The 27,118-nt window shown below is 38.6% G+C and overlaps 1 protein-coding gene across 2 annotated transcripts in view; it reads right to left on the reverse strand.

Annotated features, from left to right (window-relative positions):
- Nucleotides 1-27,118, reverse strand: part of LOC138931197 (dedicator of cytokinesis protein 11) — a 213,172-nt gene that overhangs the window by 24,807 nt on the left and 161,247 nt on the right. For both annotated transcript variants that reach the window (XM_070292122.1, XM_070292121.1), the window contains 6 exons: nucleotides 26,092-26,229; nucleotides 22,406-22,588; nucleotides 18,620-18,733; nucleotides 16,180-16,395; nucleotides 16,034-16,091; nucleotides 6,929-7,035 (listed from right to left, as the gene is read on the reverse strand). In XM_070292122.1, coding sequence (XP_070148223.1) covers nucleotides 6,929-7,035; nucleotides 16,034-16,091; nucleotides 16,180-16,395; nucleotides 18,620-18,733; nucleotides 22,406-22,588; nucleotides 26,092-26,229 — 816 coding nt within the window. The remainder of the gene's footprint in view (nucleotides 1-6,928; nucleotides 7,036-16,033; nucleotides 16,092-16,179; nucleotides 16,396-18,619; nucleotides 18,734-22,405; nucleotides 22,589-26,091; nucleotides 26,230-27,118) is intronic.

The raw sequence follows: 27,118 nt of genomic DNA on the forward strand, positions 1-27,118 counted from the left end.
AATGGCTCTTAATGTATGTCCTCTAGTCAATTCTGAATTTATCTTCTTTCTAAACAAGCTCTTTTCCTTGTGTTTCCCACCTAGCCAGTGGGTCATATTCGTATAGACTCTGAGCTACAAAATTAAAAGCAATTTTGACTTTACTCTTTGTTATAGGTTGAACTGTGTCTCTCACAAAGATATGCTGAAGCCCTAACTCCCACTGCCTCCGAATGTAACCTTATTTGGAAATAGGGTCACTGGAGATAATGATGAGTGAAGGTGACATCACACTGGAGTGACTTACTTACAGGAGTAATTTCCTGGGTGAGCCTTACTCCAAAAGGACAGAGACAAACAGGGAGAGCACCATGTGACTACAGAGGCAGTGACTGGAGTAATGTCTCTATGAGCCAAGGAAATCCAAGACCAACAGCTACCATCAGAGCTAGGAAGAGGCAAGGAAGGCTGCTACCCAGAGTCTCAGAGGGAACAGGGCCCTGCTGACACCTTGATTTCCAACCTCTAGACTCTAGAACTGTGAGACAATAAAGTTCTCTTGTCTTAAATCACCCAGTTTGTGTACGTTGTTATGGCAACTCTAGGAAACTAATACACCCTCAATCTTGACTAATCTTCTAATCAGTTCATCGCCAAGTTCTGCCACTTTTACTTCCTAAATATTTCTCAAATCTGACCCTTCCTCTCCATTTCTACGCTCATTGCTAAGATTCAGGACATCATTATTGTTTTCTAACAGATCTTCCTGCCTCCAGCCTTGGCATTTTCAAATCTATCCTCCACAAATCTGCCAGAGGGTTTTGATTAAAATACAAAACAGATTACATCCCTCTTCCCTTAGAATCTCATGGCTCCCCATCATTTGCAGAACTAAGGCCAAATTCCTTCATTTGGTACATAAGGTTTGCAGCGACCTGGCTGATATTTTATGAAATCATCACTTCTCAAGCTAGCTTTGTACTTTATGCTCCAGCAGTGATGAACTACTATTAGTTTCTCGGAAGCACCATGGTGTTGTCTTAACTTTGTGCCTTTGTCCACTCTGTACCTTCGTGTCCTTTAATCCCTTTCACTTAGTTAATGCTGTAAGAAAAGTCAGATTTCACCTCTTCCAGGATCCTTCTCCTGATTAACACAGAGTAGCGACACAAGAGGCCTATTTTTCTTACTATGATACTACATTGGGTGGATATTTATCACTGTACTTGCCTGTTATATAAGTATCTGACTTTACAAGTATGCTGTGACTCTAAGTGTAGGGAAAATATATTTATTATATTGTTTTCTTCAGTCACTAGCAGGGTAGTAGTAAATAGATGTTCATTAAATGTTGCTACTTGAATAATCTGTATATTAACATTTAATAGTTAAATTTTCTAATAACAGTAGAAAGGAGGAACTTAGGAGAAATTAAAAAAAATCTGTTAAAAACTAGTAATGTTTGTCCCAGGAATGTAAAGTTGGTTTACAATAAGGAAAAAAATCCAATGTAAACGGAAAAGCCATGTAAACATAATAAAAGAGAAAAAACGTGATGTCTAGCAATAGATGCAGAAAAAGAATTTGAAAAAAATTTAAAATCCCTTCGCAATGTTAAAAAAGAATCCACCCAGGACAGGGAATCGAAGAGATTGTTCTCAATCTGATAAAGAACATTTATTTAAAACCTGCAGCCTGAACATTCTTCTCCTCAATTTGGGAACAAGTCAAACTGTCTTCTCTTATCATTTCTATTCACATTGTGCTGAAGGTGCTAGCCAGTGTAAGAAGGCAAGAGAGAAAGAAAGAGAGAAGGGAAAGAGATCAGGAAATGTGAAACTATCTTTCTGTGCAGATGACATGATGGTGTATGGAGAAAATCCTAAGGAATATACAAACTACTAAAACAAGTAAGAGGATTTAGCAAGGTTGCAGATCATAAGATCACCATATAGAATCACTGTATTTATGGATACTAGCAACAACACATTGAAAAATAAGATTAAAAACCCAAACAATACTATTTCCAGTAGCATCAGAACATCCATTATCTAACAAAATATCCAAGAAAGGACTTCTACTCTGAAAAAGCTCAAAATATTGCTGGGTGAAATTAAAAACCTAAACAAGACTTGATTGAAAGACTCAGTATTGTTCAAGCTATCCATTCTCCACAAGGTGATATATAAATGTAACAAAATCTTGACAAAGCTTCCAGCAGGCTATTTTGAGGAAAGAGGAAAGATGATCTGAAATTCTATATGGAAATCAAAGGATACAGAATAGCCAAAGTGGCTTTGAAAAAGAACAAAGTTGAAGGACTAACACTATATTATTCCATAACTGACAAACTTGCAGCAATCAAGACAGTGTGATATTGGTATCAACATGGTCAAATAGATCAGTGGCACAAAACAGAGTCTAGAAATAGATCACAAACATATAAAGAACTGAAATTTAACTAAGGTGCCAAAGCAATTCAGCAGGGGTGAAAGAAGTTTTATTTCTCCCCAAATGGTGTGGACAATGTAAAATACCTGTCTACAAAAAATGAATCTTGACTTCTATCTCATTATACGCTCAAAAATGAATTCTAAAGAGACTACAGACCCAAGCATAAAACTCAGGAACAAAGTTCATAGCAGAACATATCAGGCAACATCTTCACAGTCTCGAGGTAAGGAAGGATTTCTCAGACCAAACATACACACACCCACACACCCACCCACACCCACACCCCCATCCACACAAATAAACCATTAAAAAAGAGTCAATTGGACTTTATCAAAACCAAAACTTTCTGCTCAATAAAAGACTTAGTGAAGAAAATACATAAACGAATCCAACACTGGTAAATAATCTGCAGCACATATATCTGACGATGGGCTTATATCCAGAATATAGAAATAATCCACATAAAACAACAACAATAATGTAATTTCTAAAATGGGCAAAAGAATTGAACAAACATTCCACAAAAGATAAATGAAAGACAAAGACCGCGTGAAAAATGCTCAACACCATTAGGCATTAGAGAAATACAATGAAAACACAGTGAGATACCACTTCCTGTCTACTAGGATGGCAAATTATGAAAAGATTAGCAACAGCTAATGGTGGTGAGGAAGTGAAGCAGCTGGAACTCTCATCCACTGTTGGTATATAAAGTGGCCCAACCTCTTTTAAAAACTGACAATTTCATATAAAGTTACATAGAAAACTTCCTGAGGAACCAGCAGGGTATTTACTCAAGAAAAATTAAAGCATATGCCCATAAAGGGTCACAGATGAGAATGTTTAAAGCAGCCTTATTCATAACAGTCCCAAACTGGAAGCAATCCAAAATCCTTCCACAGGAGAATGGGTTTTAAAATGTTATATCGAGAGAATAGAATATTTAGCCATAAAGAAGAACTTATGATTTACTCCACAACATGGATGTATCTCAAAAAATTTCTGCCAACCAAAAGAGGCAGATACAAAAGGTAGATACTGAATGATTTCATTTTTATGACACCAAACACTGTTAAAAGTAATCTACATCAGATATTGGGGCCGGGCAGACTGACGGGAAATGGGCGCAATGGAACTTTCTGGGCTAATGCACATGTTCTACTTTTTGGTTTCTCGTGATAATGTGTTACCATGGCGTTATATGGGTGTAGACAACTGTCAAAATTCATCAAGTTGTCCACCTAATATGTGTGCATTTTACTGTATATTGATTTATCTTTAAAACTATTTCAACTGAAAAGTCAGAAATGCAGTCGTAAAAACAAACTAAATTATTAATGGCTTAATTCACCTACTTAAAGAAGCCACTAAATGAACAATAGTTTGTATCTTTCATTTCAATGAAACTTGTAAATCAGTGGCAGTTATTTTCCATTGGCTAGGGCACGAGGAAGAAGCCCTATTATATAAACTGAAACATAAAATGACACTATGGAGAATATGATTCTATCTGTATACCTGAAATGAAAAGCACATATAAATTATTACTGTAGAACACAAAAGAGTTCAAACAAATGTCTTTACATAGGAAACTGATTATAGTTCTTGACTAATAAGACATATTATTACTTTTCCTTGGAGTACAAAAAAGGGTCAGGCTTAAGGCCACTTCTATGACTAAGCTGAAGCTGCTGTTTGGAAAAAAAGGACATAACTGCAGTTGTGCTAATCCATTTATCTCCCATGAACTCCCTGGAATCTTCCTGCTCTGAGCCCACACAAACTGGACATCTTACATGAAAATCATCTAACTAAAACCCAAAAAATGAATTAATTTACTCCAGGCTTCACAGTCAAGCAATGAACTGGGATTAAAATTCAAGGATCTGATTCTCTGTTATGATTAATTAATCCAGCAAACACGGTTTAAACATCAACTCTTCTAAGTTATGGGAGTAAAAGCCAAGTTTACTATCCAGTTGGTTAGTGATAAAGCCTGACATTTATGTAGCACTAAATGACTTATAAAGAAACTTCATGTTTATTGTGAAGTGACCAGGATAGTATTTTTATCTTTATTTTATTATTTTTTCACTTAAGAAATATCTATTGATTTCATACAATCATTTGGGGATTCTCGGGTAGTGCAGACAATGAAGAATATACCTGCAATGCAGGCGACCCAGGTTTGATCCCTGGGTCGGGAAGAGGCCCTGGAGAAGGAAATGGCAACCCACTCCAGCATTTTTGGGGCTAGACGGGCTCCTACTGTTATGAATCTTTTTTCTTTTTAATTGGAGGATAATTGCTTTACAATGTTGTATTCATTTCTGCCACACAACATGAGTCAGTCATTAAGAGTGTGTGTGTGTGTGTGTGTGTGTGTGTGTGTGTGTGTACCCTCTCTCTTGAGCCTGCCTCCCACCCCCAGCTCCTAGCCCTCTAGGTCATCACGGAGCACCGGGTTGAGCTCCCTGTGTATACAGCAACTTCCCACTAGCTATCTGTTTTACATATGGTCAGGTATATGTTTTAATGCTACTCTCTCAATTCATCCCACCCTCTCTTTCCCCCGACTGTGTCCACAAGTCCGCTCTCTACATCCGTGCCTCTAGTTATACTGCTGAGGAGAGAGTCATAGAGAAGTAGTAGGCAGAAAAAAAAGGGGGTAGGAGGTAAAGCATCTAGGCATAGATCATTTTAGCGAAATGAACCAGAGCTAGCTTGAAAGTGCTTATATTTAAAAAATACAGTTCATAGAGTACAAAGTGTGTCTCTATTACTTTAAGCTGCTGCTGTTTATGTTTCTTAATACTACCTTAAAAAAATTCATTTCTATGGGCCTGCAAGCACTTCAGTTGCCCTCCTTTTGTTGTTTCTCTGTTTGGTCTTCACATTCCTTAAATGTGAACGTCACTGTGATTCAGTTCTTGGTTCTCTGGTCTTCACTTGCTATATTATCTCCCATTATCAGTGTGCTTTGCTTCTCACACAGCTATGACTTCCAGATGTAGCTCCGCAACCCTGATCTCTCTCTTTAGATTCAGTTCTTAATGTCTAATGACCTGATGTTGTTTCCATTTCAATAACCTTCTACTGATACTTCAAATTCAACACTCATCAAAACATGGACTTCATCACCTTCCCTGTAAAATCATCCATCCATCATTTCTCTATAAATATCCAAACCTGAAATCTCAGTGCTACTTTTGACTCTTCTCCTACACAGCCAGCAAGTCTTCCTCTTTTCCTCAGTGGTCCCTGAACCTGTCACAAGCTGGGTTTAGGCCTGGCTGCTTCACAACTAGACACTTAGGGCAGGCCACATTCCAGCCTCTGCCCCCAGCCGCCATCCATCAACCTCCAATACATTTCCCACATTACCACCAATTTAACCTATCTTCCTGCTTCATTTCATCTTGTTATTATTCTGCTCAAAAACCTTTGACAGCAATTCAACATTCTAATCAATAAAGTCCAGACAAAGTTTCTCCAATTCAGACCTCCACTACTGCTCTTTCCTATGAGAACCCAATGGCTTAGCCAAAATGATCCATTTATTCTGCCCCCTAAAATACGCCTTACCCTTTCCCACCTCTTCCCTTTTATCCCAGCTATTCTCCGCTGCTGCTGAAAACGACTTCAGGGTATCCTAGTTCTTTAAACCTCTCTCTAGTCCTAACTATCCTCAGCCCAAAGCTATCTCTCACCTTTGACTCTGCATATTGTCTGTATTATTCAAATGGCACTGTCTTGCTTTTCTCCATTTTGTGTAGGGGGGTTGTCTCTTTAGGTAGACTCTGGAGGTCAGGGATCAGCCATATCTAATTATTTTATACCTCTTCTATCACCAAGTCCAAAGCCTTACTGAGCGAGTGACAACTTCAGGTGTTTACTATCCATATGAAGCTCAGAGCAGAAATTTTCCATCTTTAAAACACCTGGAAGCCTCCTCTCTTCAGCTGTTACACTGTTAACTCTATTTTTTATGGAGATGTCTTCAAAGTATGGTACCTGTGATCTGGTTACTGGGAAGGTGATTGGATGATGATACATGGTACATTTCTAAAACCAGACAGAAAGAACCGTTGCAGAGATAGGGCTCCACAATCCAAAAACGGACATCTGATCCCTGGGTGGTTTTAATCGTTATAGTTCATCAACCCTTGGCAAAGTTTGGCAAAGTCGCTCAGTCGTGTCCGATGGTTTGCGATCCCATGGACTGTAGCCCTCCAGGCTCCTCTGTCCATGGGATTTTCCAGGCAATAGTACTGGAGTGAATTGCCATTTCCTTCTCCAGGGGATCTTCCCAACTCAGGGATCGAACCCTGGTCTCCCACGTTGTAGACAGACACTTTACCATGTGAGCCACCAAGGAAGTCCCATCAACCCTTAGTTACCTTTCAAACTGAGTTAGCTGTAATAATTTCTTAATGTAAATATATTTGAAGAAGTTACATTTATCTAACTGGCAATGGAGGCCCTGGAGTCTTACTTCACTATAATGGACATCCATCATTCCAGCATCCTCCTTCATTGCTCCTTCTTCATCTATGTTGGGAGTAATTTTCTTGAAGGCTGAACATCCATTAGGGAATAATTCTGTGTAAATAAAAAGCAGTGAAGTAAATTTACTTTTTAAATGTGTTTTGTAAATGAAAGACAGACTTACATGGATTACCTATCCTTAAAAAATAAACACATACTTTTGGGAAGGAACGAAGTCATAAGTGCAATTTTCTGTTTGTTACCAAAAAAAAAACAAAACTTTTTTTTTACCAACTCTATCTACTATATATCCAACCAGTCTTTTCCCCAAATGATGAGCTCAAGGTACTTACAAATAAGTTTCATTCTCTTGACTATCCCTCATCTGCAATGCTTGATATAGTAAAAGTTTCCTGATATGATCTATTTATTGACTATGCCAAAGCCTTTGACCGCGTGGATCACAATAAACTGTGGAAAATTCTGAAAGAGATGGGAATACCAGAACACCTGACCTGCCTCTTGAGAAACCTGTACATAGATGAGGAGGTAACATTTAGAACCGGACATGGAACAATAGACTGGTTCCAAATAGGAAAAGGAGTAGGTCAAGGCTGTATATTGTCACCCTACTGAGTTAACTTATATGCAGAGTACATCATGAGAAACGCTGGGCTGGAGGAAGCACAAGCTGGAAGCAAGATTGCTGGGATGGCATCTGGTCCCATCATTTCATGGCAAATAGATGGGGAAATAGTGGCTGACTTTATTTTGGGGGGCTCCAAAATCACTACAGATGGTGATTGCGGCCATGAAATTAAAGGACACTTACTCATTGGAAGCAGAGTTATGACCAACCTAGACAAAATATTGAAAAGCAGAGACATTACTTTATCAACAAAGGTCCATCTAGTCAATGCTATGTTTTGTCCAGTAGTCATGTTTCGATGTGAGAGTTGGACTATAAGGAAAGCTGAGCACAGAAGAATTGATGCTTTTGGACTGTGATGTTAGAGAAGACTCTTGAGAGTCCCCTGGACTGCAAGTAGATCCATCCAGTCCATCATAAAGGAGATCAGTCCTGGGTGTTCATTGGAAGGACTGATGTTGAAGCTGAAACTCCAGTACTCTGGCCACCTGATGCGAAGAGCTGACTCATTTGAAAAGACCCTGATCTTGCAAAAGATTGAAGGCAGGAGAAGGGGACAACAGAGGATGAGATGGTTAGATGGCATCACCAACTCAACGGACATGAGTTTGGGTAAACTCCGGGAGTTGGTGATGGACAGGGAGACCTGGCAGGTTGCAGTTCATGGGGTCGCAAAGAGTTGGACACGACTGGGCAACTGAACTGAACTGAATATGATCTAAAAATTATTAACACTTTGATCCTGTGTATGTTTATCTTCTGTCACCTAAACAAAGAGGGCATGTACTTTTCAGGTAAACATTGAATGAGCTTTTATAATCATCTCTAGTTCCTTGTTTTACTGGAGAATTGGAAAAGTGCCCTAGGACTTGTAAAGAGAGACAGGAAATAAAATAGATGCCAGGGATAAGGGATCCTCAGAGAAACAGGATGGGGCACTGGAAGAACTAGAGGTTTTGAACTTAGACAGACCCAGTTTTATCATTAACTGTGTGATTTTAGACATGTTTTTCTCTCTAGGACTGTATCTGTAAAACAGATGACAACTACTTATAAGAATTCAGTGAAATGTAAAGTGTTTATAGTGGTACCTAACATACAACAACCGTTTAATAAATTTGATTTACCAAAGCTACCAATAAGTAAACTAGGTTTCTGAAGATAAAATTAAATAATTGCTAGCAGTTGGTATAGTGACTGCTGTTGGGTCAACTGGGAGGTTAAGTGGTGAGCCCCAGCTGAAAACTATTGCTGTAGGATTGTGGACCGAACTGTTACCATGAAACAAGAGTCTGGGGATAGAAGGCCACATGGTTGCCCTACAGATTTTGCACTTAGGAACATGTCCAAACAATCTTGCTGTGGTTGCATTTACCCCTATATAAGTGGGTTGTCACTTTAAAGAAAAATTCAGTCTCCTTATAACAGAATCTGCTAGTCAGCAGAAAATCACTGGTCATAAAGGGAACAGCTTTTGCCATCTACTGTTCTACAATCTAATAGTGATGCTTAGAAATGATGATGTTCTCACGACTAAATATTTGGTAAGCTTCCTGGTGTTAGAGGATGGAAAAGGAAGAAGGAAGCTTTAAGAAAGCCAAACCTCATACTGAGATTCTTCAGCATTCTGATGGAAAAAGGGTCATGTATCATGGCTTGGTCTATGGGACACTCGTTCAGTAGCAGTGCATTGCGAGAACTTTTTGAAATTTAGGAGAAAACATCCCACTTGATTCATAAAGTGAAGGGTTAGTTAGGCAGTTAAGGAAGAGGCCCCCAGAACTTGAGAACAGGTAAAGAATGTAGTCCTTAACAAGGAAAAGAGTCAACCGCCTGAAGGGCTCAGGCAGCTACATCCATGACTGGGGGAAAAATTCTGTCTACTCTGAGGATATTATTATTTTAAATGATTCCCACATCCAGGGTTTCTAGAAAAGGCCAGGATTCAGGAGAGGATAAAAAGGGGCCAAAGCATCTCAGGAAAGGGTCTTTCGATGTGTATCTCAAGTAGAGGGAGGGTAAATTATGGTTCCTGTCAGAAACAAACAGGTTGAGAGCTACTTTTGGACTCTCTGGTCTACATCATTTGGTGTAAAGACTATTCTTAAGGATTTTTTCAGCTTCAGAGCCTACTCTTCTTGCTAAATGCATTGTCTTGATTCCTATGCCTGATGATGCATCTTCAATTAGACAAGCACATATATACACACAAACACACACATATGCATATATATAAATATATATGTCCTTGTTTAAGTTATCAACCCCACCAAACTATCCAATGATAAGAGGACTCTTTTTTGTGGGTCTTCAAAATGCTTGGGGAAAACTTTGATTCCCTTTAGTCTTGTTTCAGATGAAACAAGTTACTAAATCTAGGCCAGTGTAAATGTGTGAGGGCTCTTCTGTAGCCCTATGGAGCATTATGTCACATGGTCTTGAAGAGTCTGCTTTAACTCTTTCTGGAATGTGACCTGGATTCCTGATTCTGCCCTTCAGAGCTGTGGCTTCTGTTTTCCTGATGTTATCCTAGGGCAAGCAAGATGCAAACTGTCCAACTAGACCACTACCTTGAGCACGAATGGTCCCGTGAACAAAGTGGAGGAGAGTTTGGAGGGTGGGAAAGCTACCCTTGCTAAAATAAGACTGCTAGTTAGAAGAGGATTAGCACATAAGAACCTCAGGTGGAGGGCTAAAGGGGAAAGGCTGTAACTGGGAAGGAACTGAGGAAAGGAAAAGCTACGCAGAACACAAGCTGTCAGATCCCGGGTGTAGAGACTTGGGAAAGGGACCAACATTACCCTATAAGGCATGACAAGAACAGACTCTATGGGAAAGGAGATTCCTTTTCCTGGGGTGATGGAGGAGCTCTTCAGGCCTGAAGCTTTGCTGAATCTCAGAGGCTCTGTGGTGGTGGAAGAATCACACTTGATTCTCGTCTACCCTGGGGGAAACAGCTGTGCACTGTCTCAGGAACACAAGAGGAAGAGGTACAGGAGTCTAGTCTCCAGAGAATGACACCTCGAACATATTGAGGTTTGCAGACAAAGTAGAAGTAAGGAAATTTAGATCCGTTTTTTGATCATGTATTTTGGGGACTGGGAGTAACTAACACCTCCTATCACTGCTTAGAGGTAACTTAGGAAAAGGGAAGAAAATGCAATCCCTGAGATCTCTGGTACAAAGAGCCAGAGCTCTGGCTGAAAGAAGTCTGCGGGTGGGGGTGAGGCAGGGAGTGCTGCGCCTCTCTCCCCACCTTGCCTTTCAGTTCAGCGCCTGAAGCCTGAGAAGCAGGATCCAGAAATGGCCCTGCTCTGCAGTCCCCTCGGGATGCCCGGGGACCAGGTCTTGGCTCACTCAGCCCACCACCCAATGGCACAAACTAGTTTTTTCCTTAAAAACTCTAAACAGGAGAACATCTGTCTCCAATGCGCCAGCTGTAGCGTTTCGTTCCATCTTGATGAAAATAAAGCTTTATGATGACTTCAACAGAAATGGCATAGAACTTCGAGAAAACTGAAAAATTTTGGCAATTGATATGTCAGAGATTTTGTCTTAATCATAAAAGGATATTTGATAGAAATCAAAGGTTTCTACAATTGCTCTATCATGTTTGATAAATGTCTGTCTTAAGTGTAAATGGAAATTTTTCTTTCAATCCTGCACTCAAATGTACTTTTATTTACTCTGTGAATATCCAGGTCTTACCTAGGTGATGGATTTCTCAGACTGGAAGACAGGTTAACAGATTAAGATTTTAACTTGTGTTTTAACACTAGTGGTTTACCTTGGCATGACTATGATACTTTAATTACAAAATTTACAAAATTAGGTGTTTCGGATCATTCAAATGAAGGAAGTGAAGGGAGGGAAACCCTAGGATTTTACTACTGCCACAATTTCAGAATAAGATTTTTTAGTTTAAGTGAGTAGAATTTTCCAGGCTTAAAAATAGATGGTACCTATAAATAAATATGTAAACTTCTCCTAAATTTAACATTACTTTTGTTAAAATGCAAAACATCCTTTTTTCCTATGCAGAGAAGGGCTCTTTGATTTCTACGGAGGATAAATTCAGAAACAACAACAAAAAAACAACAACCCTTGAAGGTTTTGTAAAATCAGTATTTAAATGATTGGTTAAAAGCACTGTTTCCACTTCTTGAAACATGTCACACTGTTTGCTGTTCAGGCTGGCTGCCTCAAGCTAATGTCCAAAAAAATTCACAGCAAATTTATATACTTCAGTTCCTATTTTCTCCAATCCTAGAGTTATAATTCTAAAGCTTAAGAACTGATAATACAGAGAAATAATTCTTGATTTTTGCTTAGTTTTAAGGTCGTTGCCCCTCTGAAAATATTCTAAGGAAATACTTTAATATAGTTCACTATTTTCAGTATCTAATGGGTGTAGGTTTCTACTTAGTAGACATAAAACTCTTATTTCAAATTTCTACTAATTGAAAAGATGAGATAATATTAACCTTATATATGTGAAAGTGAAAGTGAAGTCGCTCAGTCATGTCCGACTCTTTGTGACCCAGTGGTCTGTAGCCTACCAGGCTCCTCCATCCATGGGATTCTCCAGTCAAGAATACTGGAGTGGGTTGCCATTTTCTTCTCCAGGGGTATATATGTGAAAGCCATACCTAAAACCTTAATTAGTTGTGTTTAGGGGTTTCATAGTTGTTAGTTTATTTTTAACTGCAGGTGTGCATTTTCAGTATTTGTTTTTATGGCAATTTCACAGGCATACCAGTGATGTAGGGAAAAGAAGCCTCAAACAAGGCCTTCTGTTGATACTTAATCTTGTTCTCCACTTTAAAAGCACATATGTAGTAAAAAGAAAACACTAGAGCATGTCAATTTCAAACATATGATTGTTGAAAAGAAATTCAGTATCAAACAGAAGGTGGTTAATTTAATATGCAAGTAAAATGAATCATTTTAGTTATGCCATTTTGTTTGTGAAGAAAAATACCTGGTTAACTATAGAAATTCTCTAATTAAAACATAAAACATGGTTGTGTTCTCATAGCCAAAACCAGAGTGATGTGACTCCCACAAGATGGTTTCATTTTGCGGTAATGTTACTCATTTGACTGCCTTCAAGGAAATATTGAGTTGGCCAAAAAATTCTTTTGGGGTTTTCCATATGATGTTACAAGAAACCCAAATGAAGTTTCTGGCCAACTTCATTGCAATTATGATCGACAGTGGGAGATTTCTTTGCAGTGTCCAATGTCAATCAATTTTTAAAAAACTTTTTATTTTGTATTGGAATAGAGCCCGATAATAATGCTGTGACAGTTTCAGGTGGACAGCAAAGGGCTCAGCCATACATATATGTATATCTGTTCTCTTAACTCAACCGTTTTACTCTTTAAGTAGTTAGTTGTTACAGTAGTCAACAATACTAATTTTGGAAAGAGAAGCTTTCAGGCAGATTCCTGAATTAGACTTGTTGAATCCTGAGCCCTGTAAGACCATGACTCCTTTTGTGGATGCCCCCCACCACCAGCCCTACAACCAGCCCCAGCTCTATTGAGACACAATTGATATTGAACACTGTGTACATTTAAGGTGTATGTGTTGATTTGATGCATGTATATATTGTGAAATGACTACCACATTAGAGTTCATCACCACACATAATTACCATTTTGGACAGACTAAAAACATTTAAGATCTACTTTCTTAGCAACGTTCAAGTATATAACAAAATCTTCTTCACTATAATCACTATATACATTAGATATCCAGAACATATTCATCCTGTAAGTGGAAATTTGTACCCTTTGACCAAAATCACCCTATTTTTGGTATCCCTCTGGCTACCACCATTCTACTTTCTGCAGCTGCAAGTTTGGCTTAAGATTCCCCATATAAGTAACACTGTACAGTATTTGTCTTTCTCTTTCTCAGATTTATTTCACTTAGCATGATACTCTCAACATCCATCTGTGTTGTCACAAATAGTAGGATTTCCTTCTTTCCTTTGACTACATGAACCATATCTTCTTCATCCATACATATGGATCCATTTCATGTTTCCATAATACTAATTAGCATCGTTTCACTTCAATAGGAAGAACTTTTCTCAGCATTTCTTGGAAGACAGGTCTAGTGGTGATGGACTCCCTCAGCTTTTGTTTTCCTGGAAAAGTACTGATCTGTCTATTTCTGAAGGACAAATTTGCTGGATGGAGTATCCTTGGTTGGCAGTTATTTTTCCCTTTCAGAACTTGAAACATATCATCCTACCCTCTCCTAGCCTGTAAGGTTTCTGCTGATAGCATCCCACAGATCATGTAGGCTTTCTTCACTCTTCATCCTTATCTTCTCCTTTGACTCAATAATTTCAAAGGTCTAGTATTTTAATGCAGATTAGTACTTCTCCTTGATCCATTCTGTTTTTAATATTCTCTATTTCAGTTTTAACTTCATTCATTGTATTTGTAAGTGCCAGAAAATGTTTGGCTCTTTTTATGAGATTTCCATCTCTGTTTAACTCCTCATTTTGTCTGTGTATTATTTTCCTGATTTTACTAAATTTTCTATTTTATTGTAGTTCATTAAGCTTCCTTAGAAAAGCTATTTTGAATTCTTTATTAGACAAATTGCAGATCTCCATGTCTTTCTTACTATAAGATTATTGTGATCCTTTGGGGGTGTTATATTTCCTTCATTTTTCATGTTCCTTGAAATTCTGCATTGCTATCTTCACACTTTAAATGGCAGCTACCTTCAACCAATTTTACTGACTGAGGGTGAAAAATACTTTCCATCTGTCCTGCTAGGGATTCTGAGGCTTTCATAGACCTTCTATGCATATACCTGCTCTGCAATTCTGGCTCCCACATATGACAGAATTCATAACCACATATGTCTTTTCCCCATCACGTATCACACAAGGTCAGGTGCAAACAGCCTCCCATTTGATTTCCCAAGGGTGGTGCTACTTGTGTTCTCTCCCTGGCCCACAAACTCTGGCTGGCTTTCTGCACATGCTCAGTATCCATCTGCCAGAGCTGGCTCTCACTGCCTTCAGCAGCAAGCACATAGATCCAGCTACAGGATGGAGGAGAGTGTGGTTGAGGCACATGGAGCACAGGGGGTGCCTGTGGGCCAGTGGAGGATCCACAGGCTAAATATCTCTAGGGATGTGTTGGCAGGCTTTTTCATGGAGTCCGTGATGTGGTTAGTAGGGTCTGTTTGCGTGTAATGACCTCTAAGAATCCTATCTGCTGCTCCCTCAGCCTCTTCCTGCCTCTGTCATTCAGCTCACAAATCAGTACTCTGGATAGAGCAAGAGAGAAATGGGCCTCTTTGGGAGCATCCTGTGCTGCTGGGAAACACAGCACCCCTTCATATGCTCTCACTTTTCCCTGCGTTAGAAATCAAGGGTGAGAAAGTCTCTCTTGGCACTGAGCTGTGCCACCTTGTGGAAAAGGTGACATGAATAAATCAAACTATTCCTCTGACCCTCTTCAATGCATTCAAACTTGTATAATTTTTGCTCCAATAGCATGCTGGAACTTCTCCACTGGACTTCTGGACTTCTCCCAAGGCTTTCTAGTCTGTAGATGATTATCAAAACAAGTGTTCCCCAGGGGATCCTAGACTGCAGCTGACAGGGGCTGGAGCCAGCTCATAGACCACTGCAAGGTCCACAGACAGCACACAGGTCTGTCTGCCCATTACCTGATACATGGGTAGGTAAAATTCCTCCAGGTCCCTTAGTATGTGGGGCTGGATCCCACAGCTCCCACAAAGGCACTTCATCCATGTATGGATGCCAAATTGTTCTTGAGATGGGTATACAAACAAACGACATATTACAGGGCCATCTAGCTGATGTGTGAACTCCCTTTTTTGTCTTTTTAGCATTTTTTAAAATATATTTCTTTCTTTATTTGCCTGCACTGGGTCTTAGTTGTAGCAGGTGGGACCTTTAGTTGCGGCATGCAGGATCTGATTCCCTGACCAGGGACAGAACATGAACCCTGCACTGGGAGTGCAGGGAAGTCCTCTCAACTACCTTTTAATACCAAGATTCTGTTATACTAAAATGGCTGTACAGATAGAATTCATGGACAGTTGTTGGTAAAGTTGGGGCAGACGGGGGAAAATAAGTTATGTATGTTATCCAGAGCTTCCCATAACCCCTGAGAAGAATTTAATCTGTGGCAGTCTTCCAGGGAGACAGTCTTGGGAAACAAACATTGAGCATCAGGCCTGGCCCTGTACTATTTAACTTATTCTTGTACTGTTAATGAAAGCAGAAGGCAAATGAACAATCCAGTTTTCTTTTAGAACAACTTCTGTTCAACAGTGAGTGAGATGAAAGGGGAGCAATTTTTCAGAGCTCAATCATATGCCATTCATAGCTGCAAGCTACAAAGATAAAGCTCCTTGGGCTAACTGAAGTTCCCGCTGACTTGAAGAACAGAAATATCTTACTTTTTCGATGAAGAAACTCTGCAACCAAAGCTGCTACGTGGACATAACACATTGCTGCCTGAAAAAGGAGACAAAGAAGGAACCGTGAGATGGTGCTCCAGGGGTTTGGGAGGGCTTGTGTTTCGAACAAAGTCATAACTAGTCACCTCTGAAAAATCTCCATTTTTTATATGAATCTTGGCCATGCTATCAAGCCAGGTTTTCCTGAGCTCTGGGGTACTTGCGTAGGACTTGGCTAAGCTATACTGGAGATCAATTAGCATTTCGGGGTCCTTCTCATGCTCCTTCATTTGAGCTGTGGCCATAAGAACAGTACGGATTCTCTTGGTCAAGTCTTTGACTTCTGAGGGAAAAGCAGTTGCCTGATATCAAAACAAACAAAAAAGACATGTTTTTAAATGTTATCCGTGTGCTCCAAGCCTAAGCAGCCCATCCTGGGAATAACATAGAACTTTTACCCCTTGTCAGAAATCTTGGTATTAGGTTCTTGGTTCTTGGCATGTGGGCATGCCTAAAGAGTTTTAAATTAATTCTTTAAACAATATTCTACTATCTTAGGCTTCAAAAGCACTGAGTTTGATGGTAGTATATTCCTAACACATAAAAGCACAGACTCTGGAGCCAGACTACCCGCTTTTGAACCCCACCTCCTCTGCTGTCAATTCAATGTCAATAAAGGTAATCCATATTCGCTTTTACTATGTAATTTTAGTTACAATAATAACTAAAAATTGATATCTCACTATGTACCAAGCAGAGGCCTGGGCATGTTACATGTTTTAACTTTATAACAACATTATGAGTTAAGACTATTGTAATTCATTTTACCAACGGGAAAACTGAGATACACAGCAGTTAAGTAGTTTGGCCAAAGTCGTGAAGTTGGTAAGTGGTAGAGACAGGACTGACACTCAGGCAGTTAGGCTACAGAGCTCATGACCTTAGTCACTCTTCCATTGACATACTACCATATGTATTAACGTGAAAACCAATTTCCAATTATGTAAAAAAGAGTTTATGAATCACAGAACATTCTGAAGAGGTTAAATACATCATTACTTTCTCTTAAAGGGTTGCTTTTGTCTTCAAAAATAGGAAGTTAGAGTTTCCTATTCACCCCACGGGAGTAATCACAATTATATGTAGGGTTCTGAGAAGAGGAGTAGGGACAGGTATAGGCCTTAAGGAGCTTTTCAATGTGAATATCACCAAACGTGGAGAAAATAATTTTCAAAAGAGTCTTCTTTAAAGATGACTTTTAAGAATTGTTATTGATATGTGTGTGTGTGTGTGTGTGTGTGTGTGTGTATATATATATATATATATATATATATATATATATATAGTCTCTTCATATACATTAATAGAGATTTCATTTACTGGGAGAAATCTATACCTTTATTGTAATAGAGTTTATTGGTAATGACTGCCCTACCAGAATAAAACTGTCATTTCACAAATGAGTCATGAAAAAGATTTCCTATCATGGAGGGCTAAAACAGACCCCATTTACTTCGAAAAAGTTGGCAGTCTAACTTTTATATAACATGGAATTAAGGATGGTAAAAAATGGAAAATACTCTTAGGGTATGAGTAAAAGATGCTAAAGGACATAAGCTATTTCTGCGCTCATGGGATTAGTTGGAGCATATACTGATTTCCTAAGGAACCAGTAGAACTGGCTGAAAAGTTCTACTTTCCCAGCCTGAGAATGGCTGGCACTATTCAGTGTTTTTTTTGTTTTTTTCAGTCTAAACAATATTCCTATGGGAATATGTTTTGGTACAAAGATTTGACACATCCCAAACATCAAGTATGCTATGACTGCAAACTTTTTTTTTTCCAGATTTTACACAAATTGTCAAATTATGCTGGAAGATGACCTTTCCCAAGAATGGGGACAATTCCTCTGGGAGGAAACATTCTGTATTGGCAAAGGAGTCTTCTTCCCTTCTACATGTACATCACTGAAGAACAGAACCTACTCTCCATACAACAGAACCACAAATCAAGTTTCATGGGTTTGACCTCAGCCAACGGTTACCTGAGAACGATAGCCTTGGACATGGGTCTGCCAATGAGTATCTCTGGTAAGCCCCAGCTAACAGATGATTCTTTCATCTTGGAATATCATATAGTAATGAATCCCTTCTGTGTCATTTCTCATCTGCTGACAAAGGATCCAGCAGCTATTAGCAACTCTAGAGAGTGATGTTTTGTGAAATTTCCAACTCAGTGTTTAATTAACCAATCTTATAAATGGTAACAACAGTTGAGAAAAAACTCATTTCTTTGCTGAGTAAGTTTAAAACTCAACCCCAGAAAAAATTCAAATCCTATCATAAACACAGTATAGTCATTCATCCATCCATTCAACTAATCCTGAATATTTACTATGTACCTGGCAGTGTTCTAGGTGCTAGAGGTACAGGGATGTATGAGACAAAGCCTTGACTTGTGAAGCTCACATTCTATACACTTGATACTATATAAATGTTGTGAATCCAGTGCAGAGTTTACCTTAAGAAGTGAAACTCCCCTGACAATGAACATGGTTCTAATTTTTCACTTAAAGTGAGAACATACCTTCATAGGTCTGTCACTGTTTGCAAAGTTATTGATAATGAATAAAGACTCCTGAAATCTCGATCCTCCACTTAGTGCTACATCTGCTATCAGCTGGCTCACAGCAATTATTATCTGTGGAAAGAAGAAAACACCATCTTTCAAATGTCTTTTGAACACGTTGCTTGTTTTCTTCAATGTACAAACCCATAGACATTCATATGAAATGCTTCTTTTAAAGATATTAGAGTTTCAAGAAAAGCTATTTTCTTCTTACATGAGGGGTTTAAATTCTTCTATTGAAACAGCAATGGTAGGCACTTCCCTGGTGGCTGAGTGGTAAAGAATCTGCCTGCCAATGCTGGAGACATGGGTTCGAGTCCTGGTCCAGGAAGATCTCACATGCCACAGAGCACTTTGCCACAACTAGTGTGTCTGCACTCTAGAGCCTGTGAGCTCTAACTACTGAGCCCATATGCCATGGCTACTGAAGCCTGCGTGTCCTAGAGTCTGTGCTCTGCAACACGAGAAGCCACTGCAATGAGAAGCTGGCACACAGCAATGAAGAGCAGCCCCTACTTATTGCAAATAGAGAAAAGGCTACACAGCAATGAAGAATCCAGCACAGGCAAAAATAAACAAAAAAAATTTTTAAGCTAAAGACAAAGTCACATCATTTAAAAAATATCAACTTCAGTAAAGCTACAAGATACAAACAAACTTTCTACAGAGAAATCCCTTGCATTCCTATACACTAACAATGAAAAATCAAGAGAAATTAAGGAACAACTCCTTCACTACTTCAACAACAAGAGTAAAAGCCTAGGAATAAACCTACCTAAAGGGACAAAAGACTCACATGCAGAAAACTATAAGACACTGATGAAAGAAATCAAACACAACACAAATAGATGGAGAGATACACCATGCTCATGGACTGGAAAAAAATCAGTATTGTGAAAATGACCATACCCATACTACCCAAAGCAATCTACAGATCCAATGCAATCCCTATCAAATTACCAATGACATTTTTCACAGAACTAGAACAAAAAATTTTACAATAAGACAAAAGACCCCAAATAGCCAAAGCAACCTTGAGAAAGAAAAATGGAGCTAGAGGAATCAACCTTGCTGACTTCTGACTATACTACAAAGCTATAGTAATCAAGACAGTATGGTATTGGCACAAAACCAGAACTATAGATCAATGGAGGTTCCTAGTTTCAAATTTTATTGAGATTTCTCTTGGTTTGATGTGAAAAATCTTCCAAACTCATAGCACAGCTAGACCTGAAACCATTTTCATAATTAGTGAACTGATACAATGGTAGATACAGGTATCTACCTTCAGTATGCTTGCTAGTTAGTAGTTTTGGCAAAGCTGGGAATAAATGACATTTCTTTGATGGTTTCTCATTTCTTTTCACTAGTCTATCTCAGTGTGCTGGACTTCCAACTCCAGTGCTTCAGCTCTCTTCTTTGTTTCTGACTAGGGCCTATCTAAATAGTTTAGACAGTAGTACATTTTATAGCCTATACACTACATAATGATAACAGTATAATGCCATATAATGGTGCTTTTAGGCCTCACTGATGGCTCAGCAGTAAAGAATCTGCCTGCAGTGCAGGAGATGTTGGTTTGATCCCAGGGTAGGGAAGATACCCTGGAAGAAGGCATGGCAAGCCACTCCAGTATTTTTGGCTGGAGAATCCCATTAAGAGAGGAGCCTGGTGATCTACAGTCCATAGGGTCACAAAGAGTTAGACACAACTGAAGCAACTGAGCTTCAATTTGTACCATGCATACAAGTACCATGTATGCATGGTACTTTTAAATCTCTCAGGCTCCTTTTAATGAATGCTTATATGATTCAGGCTAAGGTATTAGTGGCTAGAAGCTTTACCACTGGTCCTGATAAGCAAGATACTGTAGGAATTGGGTGTAGGCTCTTGAGCCCAGCTGACCTAGATTCAAACTTTGACTTTATCAATTACAAACTGAATAGCTTTGAGAAAATGAATTAACCCCCTATGCCTCACTTTCCTTAAAGGCAATATAGGGATAATAACAATACCTACATTATAGAGCTATTATGAGGATTTAAAAGATCATAATCATAATACTACAAGTTAATCAGTTTATTTAGCACTTAGAACCAGAGTCTGCAATTTATTAATTCACTTCTATTTGAATATAGGACTTGAGATAAATTGATGTTTACAGAAGAATGGACCCTAATAGGGAAATTCAAAAATATCAGCACACTAATTGCAGAAATGCTTTGGAGGAAGGTGGTATTCAAGTGACATCTCTATGAAAGCAAGTATTAGACACCCTAACATATAATGTTAGACCTAGTATCCAAAAAGAACTAGATACAACATTTTACAGAAAGCATATACTTCTATGAGAGTTTCATATCTCTCATGATGTTTCTAAAAACCTACTTATGGCTGTTTCCTCATTTATAACCCAGTCTCCAACAAACAAATGCAATGGGACTGACCATGGCAGTAAAGATAGAAATATGACCAAGCAGTTCCCATATTACAAAGAGGGCAACTGAGCCAAAAACTCCCAACTGTGTTTCAGTTCACACCTGTTTCATCACACAAACAAAAAATTATGGAGATGTTGAATAACAACTGCCACATACTAAGTGTCTATTATGAGCTAGGCATTTTGTGCCTGGTACTACACACATTTTATTTTTAACCCTTATTATAAACCCCACAAGCTAAAACATACTTGGCCTCATTTTACTGATGAGGCAAATAGTTAAGACAAACTGAGTGACTTCCCTGCCACTGCTGCTGCTGCTGCTAAGATGCTTCAGTCGTGCCCAACTCTGTGCAACCCCATAGATGGCAGCCCACCAGGCTCCCCGTCCCTGGGATTCTCCAGGCAAGAACACTGGAGTGGATTGCCATTTCCTTCTCCAATGCATGAAAGTGAAAAGTCAAAGTGAAGTCGCTCAGTCATGTCTGACTCTTAGCGACCCCATGGACTGCAGCCCACCAGGCTCCTCCATCCATGGGATTTTCCAGGCAAGAGTACTGGGTGGGGTGCCATTGCCTTCTCCGGAGTAACTTCCCTAGAGTCACATATTAAGTAAGTAGCTAAGCTATGATTTAAATCCAGGTAGGTATGTTTCCAAAGTCCATGTTTTCCACTAAACTTTGAGACTTTGCTCATTTTTTAACTAACTGGGCATGCTGGAGCATGATAAAACACAAGTATTTCATTTGTTACTTAATCATCTCTTTAATACTCACCATAACCATATGAGGTAGGTATGGATATTTACCACTATTTTACTTATGAAGCATCTGAGGTACGGAGAGACTAAAGAAGTCCTCACTAAGGTCACACAGTGTGTGATACTTGTGGAATCTGGAATCTATGCTCTTAATATCTCTGTTCTCAAGCAGTGTTGTCCAGTAGAAATAGGATATGAGTCATATGTGTAATATTAAATTGTCTAGCAGCCACATTAAAAAGTAAAAGGACACAAGAGGATTTTGATTTATTTTACTTAAACCAATATATCCAAAATATCACTTCAACATATAGTCAATATAAAACAATTGAGATATTTTACTTCTTTATACTTAATCTTTAAAAGTCAATATGTCCTTAAAAAAAAAAAAGGTCAGTATGTCCTGAATTGAGACTAGCCACATTTCAAGTGCTAGATGGCCACCTGTGGCTAATAGCTTTGTATTATCCTGGGGAGCTCTATACCTTAATGTAGAGAGGCTAAAGATTGAACACAAGAAAGAGAAGCTTCAGTTTTCACTGACCTGCAGATGTGTCCTTAAAAAGGTTTTCCTTTTGGTGTACTCAAAGTTGTTTCTCATCAGAAGATACAAAAGTGCAGAGGCTTCATTCCTGGTTGAGCTAATCTTTGACGTGCAGCACTTTAAAACCTCATAGCAAAACGCAGCACACATGTTTACCCTTCCTTTGAAAAAAGCCGAGGGAAACTAAACAATAGGAAAACATAAATAATTATCTAAAAAGCCATAAAACAGAAATCAATCAACTATCAAGTGCCTACAGTATTCTCCCTAAAACTAAGCTGGGTGCGTTGAGGATACACAATCAACATAAGATTAGGGCACCACTCTGGAGAACCTAAGCTAGATAAAAACATAAAGACCAGCATGTATAATGAATGACTGAAATCATGACTCATTTCATGATGATGGTCTCAATTTGGGCCATAAAAATGGGAAGGCCAATCTGCATTACTTACTCTTTTGCTTTATATTTAAACAGTTCCTTATATTATAAACTTCCAAATGCTGGGAAAATTATATCAAGAATCTATTCAGCAAATAAAGTTGATCTTTTAACAAAATGGAGTATAGACGAATTGTACACACACAAACAGAAACATGTGCACCCTCTACTCATAAACAGTGTTGAGTAAAATACAGGTTGGCATAGAAAAAGTACAAATGTGACTATCTAATCCTCAAAACAGGCAAGTGACAAAAGTATTGGAATGCATTCAATCTGCTTTGTGGAAAATAAGCTATACACAGAACATAGGCTTATTGCAAACTTCCATGCTTACATGTCTCGGTAAGTGAGTACTAAGCTGCTCCAGGGTACACAAAGGATTTTTTCAAGGAGTGTGAAGCTAGATTCTTCCAAAATCATTCTCAGGAATACTGGATTTAAACCCATATTATAGGAATCAAGGTAAGGCTAGGGCCTTATTTCAAAATTATTTCTCAGAAATACTGAATTTAAGTCCATATTACAGGAATCTATCTTCTTTTTATCACCTTAACACTAAGTACAATGCTTCTTACTGTTTATGCATCTTCATCTATTAATGAACATTTAATAAATGTTTTCTAGCTGGCATTGAAAAAATCTCATCAATGGTTTCACCAGATTAAATAAATCTTGTTAGGCAAGATACTTCTGTATAGACAGGAAGGGAAGGCACAGCAGTAGAGTAGTTAATCTGCTATAGGAAGTCTTCTATCTATCACTTCTCTGAGTGGGCAATGACCAAAATTATCAATGACCTTGTAATGCCAATTCCAACGGGCTCCCTTTCTACCTTATCTTATTAGACCACTCTGTATTGCATAATAATGCTGATACTCTCTTCTCCTTTGGCTTCTTTCTTGCCTTTCTTCCTATTTCTGTGACTGCTCCCTTTCATCTCCTCCATAGACTCCTCTTCCAACCCGTTCTAAACTTTTTGTTGTTGTTCTTACTCTTCCAGGGGAACTTAAACCACTCCCATGGCTTCAACTGCCACTGGTATGCTGATGATCTCCCTAATTCACTCCATTCCAGCTAAACTGAACTTTCAGGTCCCAGAATTTCAAGCTCCATCCCTTCTCCCTAGAATGTTCTTCCCTGAGCTTTTCAAGTGGCTGGCCCCTTTTCATGTTTCAGGTCTCATTTTAGAAGTGACAAACCCAAATTCCAACTATATGACATTCTGGAAAAGGCAAGACTGGGGAGACAGTAAAAAGACTGTTGATTACCAGGGGTGGTGAGGAGGGGAGTGGTGAATTGATGGCGATTTTTAGGGCAGTTAAAATACTTGGTTTGATACTAAGATGGGTACACGGCATTTGTCCAAACCTATGGGATATGCACCAGGAATGAACCTTAATGTACACTGTGCACCTTGAAAGACTGTTGTTGTTTAGTTGCTAAGTTGTGTCTGACTCCTCTGTTCATGGGATTTCCCAGGCAAAAATACTGGAGTGAGTTGCCATTTCCTTCTGTAGGTGATCTTCCTAGCACAGGGATTGAACCTGACTCTCTTGTATTATCAGCCGAGTTCTTTTTACCACTGACCCACCAGGGGAGGCGATGAGGAAGATTATTATGTGTCAATGTAAATTCATCAGTTGTAACAAATGCAGCACTCTGGTGGCAGATGTTGATAATGAGGGAGACTGTATGTATGTTTGCAGGGGTGGGGATATACAGGAAATTTCTGTATTTCCCATTGGATTTTGCTGTGAATTTAAAACTGATTTCAAAACATAAAGTCTTAATTTAAAAAGTTAAAATATAAAAATAAGTGACAGACCCATCAAAAGTAACCCCCACAAATCATTATCTTCTATTTCACCACCTTGGTTCCTTCCAAGAGCTTGTTCCGATTACTATTTTATTTACTTATTTATTTTCTCTCCCCCTTCCACCCACTGAAATCTGCATGAGAGCACAGATTATGCTTCTGTACTATATTCAAAGAGATTTTCCCATACCTGTAACAATTTTCTTAATACAAATCTAATTATGTTGCTTTCCTGCTTCCCAACACCTAAAAGATGAAATCTAACTGAAAAACATGAGGATACAACCATCTGGTCCCCATTGACCTCTTCAGTCTCGTCTCAATTGCTGAGTCCAAACTAAATCCTAACTTCAGTGCTGCAGAGAAATGGTGCTCAATGAGTGTTTCCTGTCCTTCCACTTACCCTCAGTTCTCTGTAGGCTTCCTTTACCCTAATGGTATTTGTAGATGTGCATCAATGTGTGCTTTCCTCTACTGGACAATAAGCCCTCAGACTGTATCTCTGACACAAAGTCTGACACCAGTAATTACACATCCAGTCACTGTTCATTAAATGAATTATTTCTGAATCTCTTTCCCTTAGTTTCTTTTCATACGCTTCCACTGAACTCAGTTTTCCATTTATTTCTTTATTCCCAAAATTGCATTAAAGAGTGGCAATTTAAAATTAAACCTTCAAAATCATCTACTTTTCTATCAATTTGGGACAATAAGTTGCCATGCAAATAATGACAAAAAAAGTTGCTCAGTTAGCCTATTCTACAAAAAACTGAATTTGTCTTGTTGGAGTTACACATACCAGAGTGGAAGCCTAGACTGTGCCTTTCCATAATTTTAACTCCATCTAGGTTTCCGATGCTTAACAGACCAGCAATAAATTTTTGCTGACTCATATTTGTTCCTAAAAACCTAGTCTGAAGTTTTAGTTTACATGACATAAATGGCCTGAAAATCTGGAGCCCACAGATACAATTAGCACTGAAAGGAAGGATTTATTCATCTAAACATGTATTAAGTGCCTATCACTTGCAAGATATCATACAAGGCCCTGGGGTTTTGTAACTTGTCTCTGCTTTCAAAGTGATTATATATGAATGCACTCACAATTTATATATCTTTAGCATGATAATACTTTAAAAAGAAACCAAAGAGAAGAAATATTGGCAGTTGATAACTTTACCATGACACTACTCAAAGGAGCCTACTGGGAAAAAAAAAAAAAGGAATAACAAGATGAAATTAAAAGCACATGCTGATTTTAGGGACTTCGTGGTCAGGCCCTCTTTCTGTATTTTGCTGTTCTGTATTAATGTTTATGAAGGCAGGATTTAATGGCTTCATTAGCTGAGGTTTGGAGATCCTGTTCCCCTGATCTTTTTTACCGAGAAGCAAGGCCACTCGCAGCCACAAAGATTTGTTCCTTACCTTACTAATGAAAGCTCGCAGTGAGGCAAAGACATGTTTCAGCGACACTTCAGACTGCCCATTTTTAAGAAAAGCAAGATGAATATCAAATACTTTTTTCATTAATGGGTTGTGGCCATCATTATTTAAAAGTTGACTCTAGAAAACATAAAAAAGCTTTTTTTGACAAATAGTTTATGCTGCTCCCCCTAAAATGAGAGAACACACTTTACCAATACCTGTTCATCAAACCACTGCTTGAAAAATAACAATAAGAAGCTTAACATAATCTAAACACATTTCTGCCATCTTTCAACTTGGAAATCTCAAAATACTACAAAAACTACTTAATAGCCTATAAGTAGGGTATACTTAATAGCCTACTTTTAAATAGATGAAAAAAATTCTTTTTCCAGTTTACCACAGCAAATACAGAACTATTATGGGAAGTGTATTTTCTATTAACCTAATTAAATTGCTTCTTAATTAAGAAATCAGTAAATTAAAAATGGATACATGATAATTGCTGCTGCTGCTGCTGCTAAGTTGCTTCAATCATGTCCGACTCTGTGTGACCCCACAGACGGCAGTCCACCAGGCTCCCCTGTCCCTGGGATTCTCCAGGCAAGAATACTAGACTGGGTTGCCATTTCCTTCTCCAATGCATGAAAGTGAAAAGTGAAAGTGAAGTCACTCAGTCGTTTCTGACTCTTAGCGATGCCATGGACTGCAGCCTACCAGGCTCCTCCGTCCATGGGATCTTCCAGGCAAGAGTACTGGAGTGGGTTGCCATTGCTTTCTCCGATAGCCTTTGTATTTCTCTGACAGAAACAAAGTAATGTAAGAATTAAGGAAAACATCAATTCTATTTTAAAATTCTATTATCCAATTTGTTTTAAAATGTATGTGTAGTGTATGTCTAGCCACTGGAGACAATTAAACCTTCTTTGAGTAGAGATAATAACAGGTATCACAATTAAAAGACTACACAAACTGTCTAAAGGTTCCTTAGATACTAATCAGGAATAGGCTGCAGAATCTCTTTATG

This window comes from Ovis canadensis, chromosome X (genome assembly GCF_042477335.2).
Source record: "Ovis canadensis isolate MfBH-ARS-UI-01 breed Bighorn chromosome X, ARS-UI_OviCan_v2, whole genome shotgun sequence".
NCBI lineage: Eukaryota > Metazoa > Chordata > Mammalia > Artiodactyla > Bovidae > Ovis > Ovis canadensis.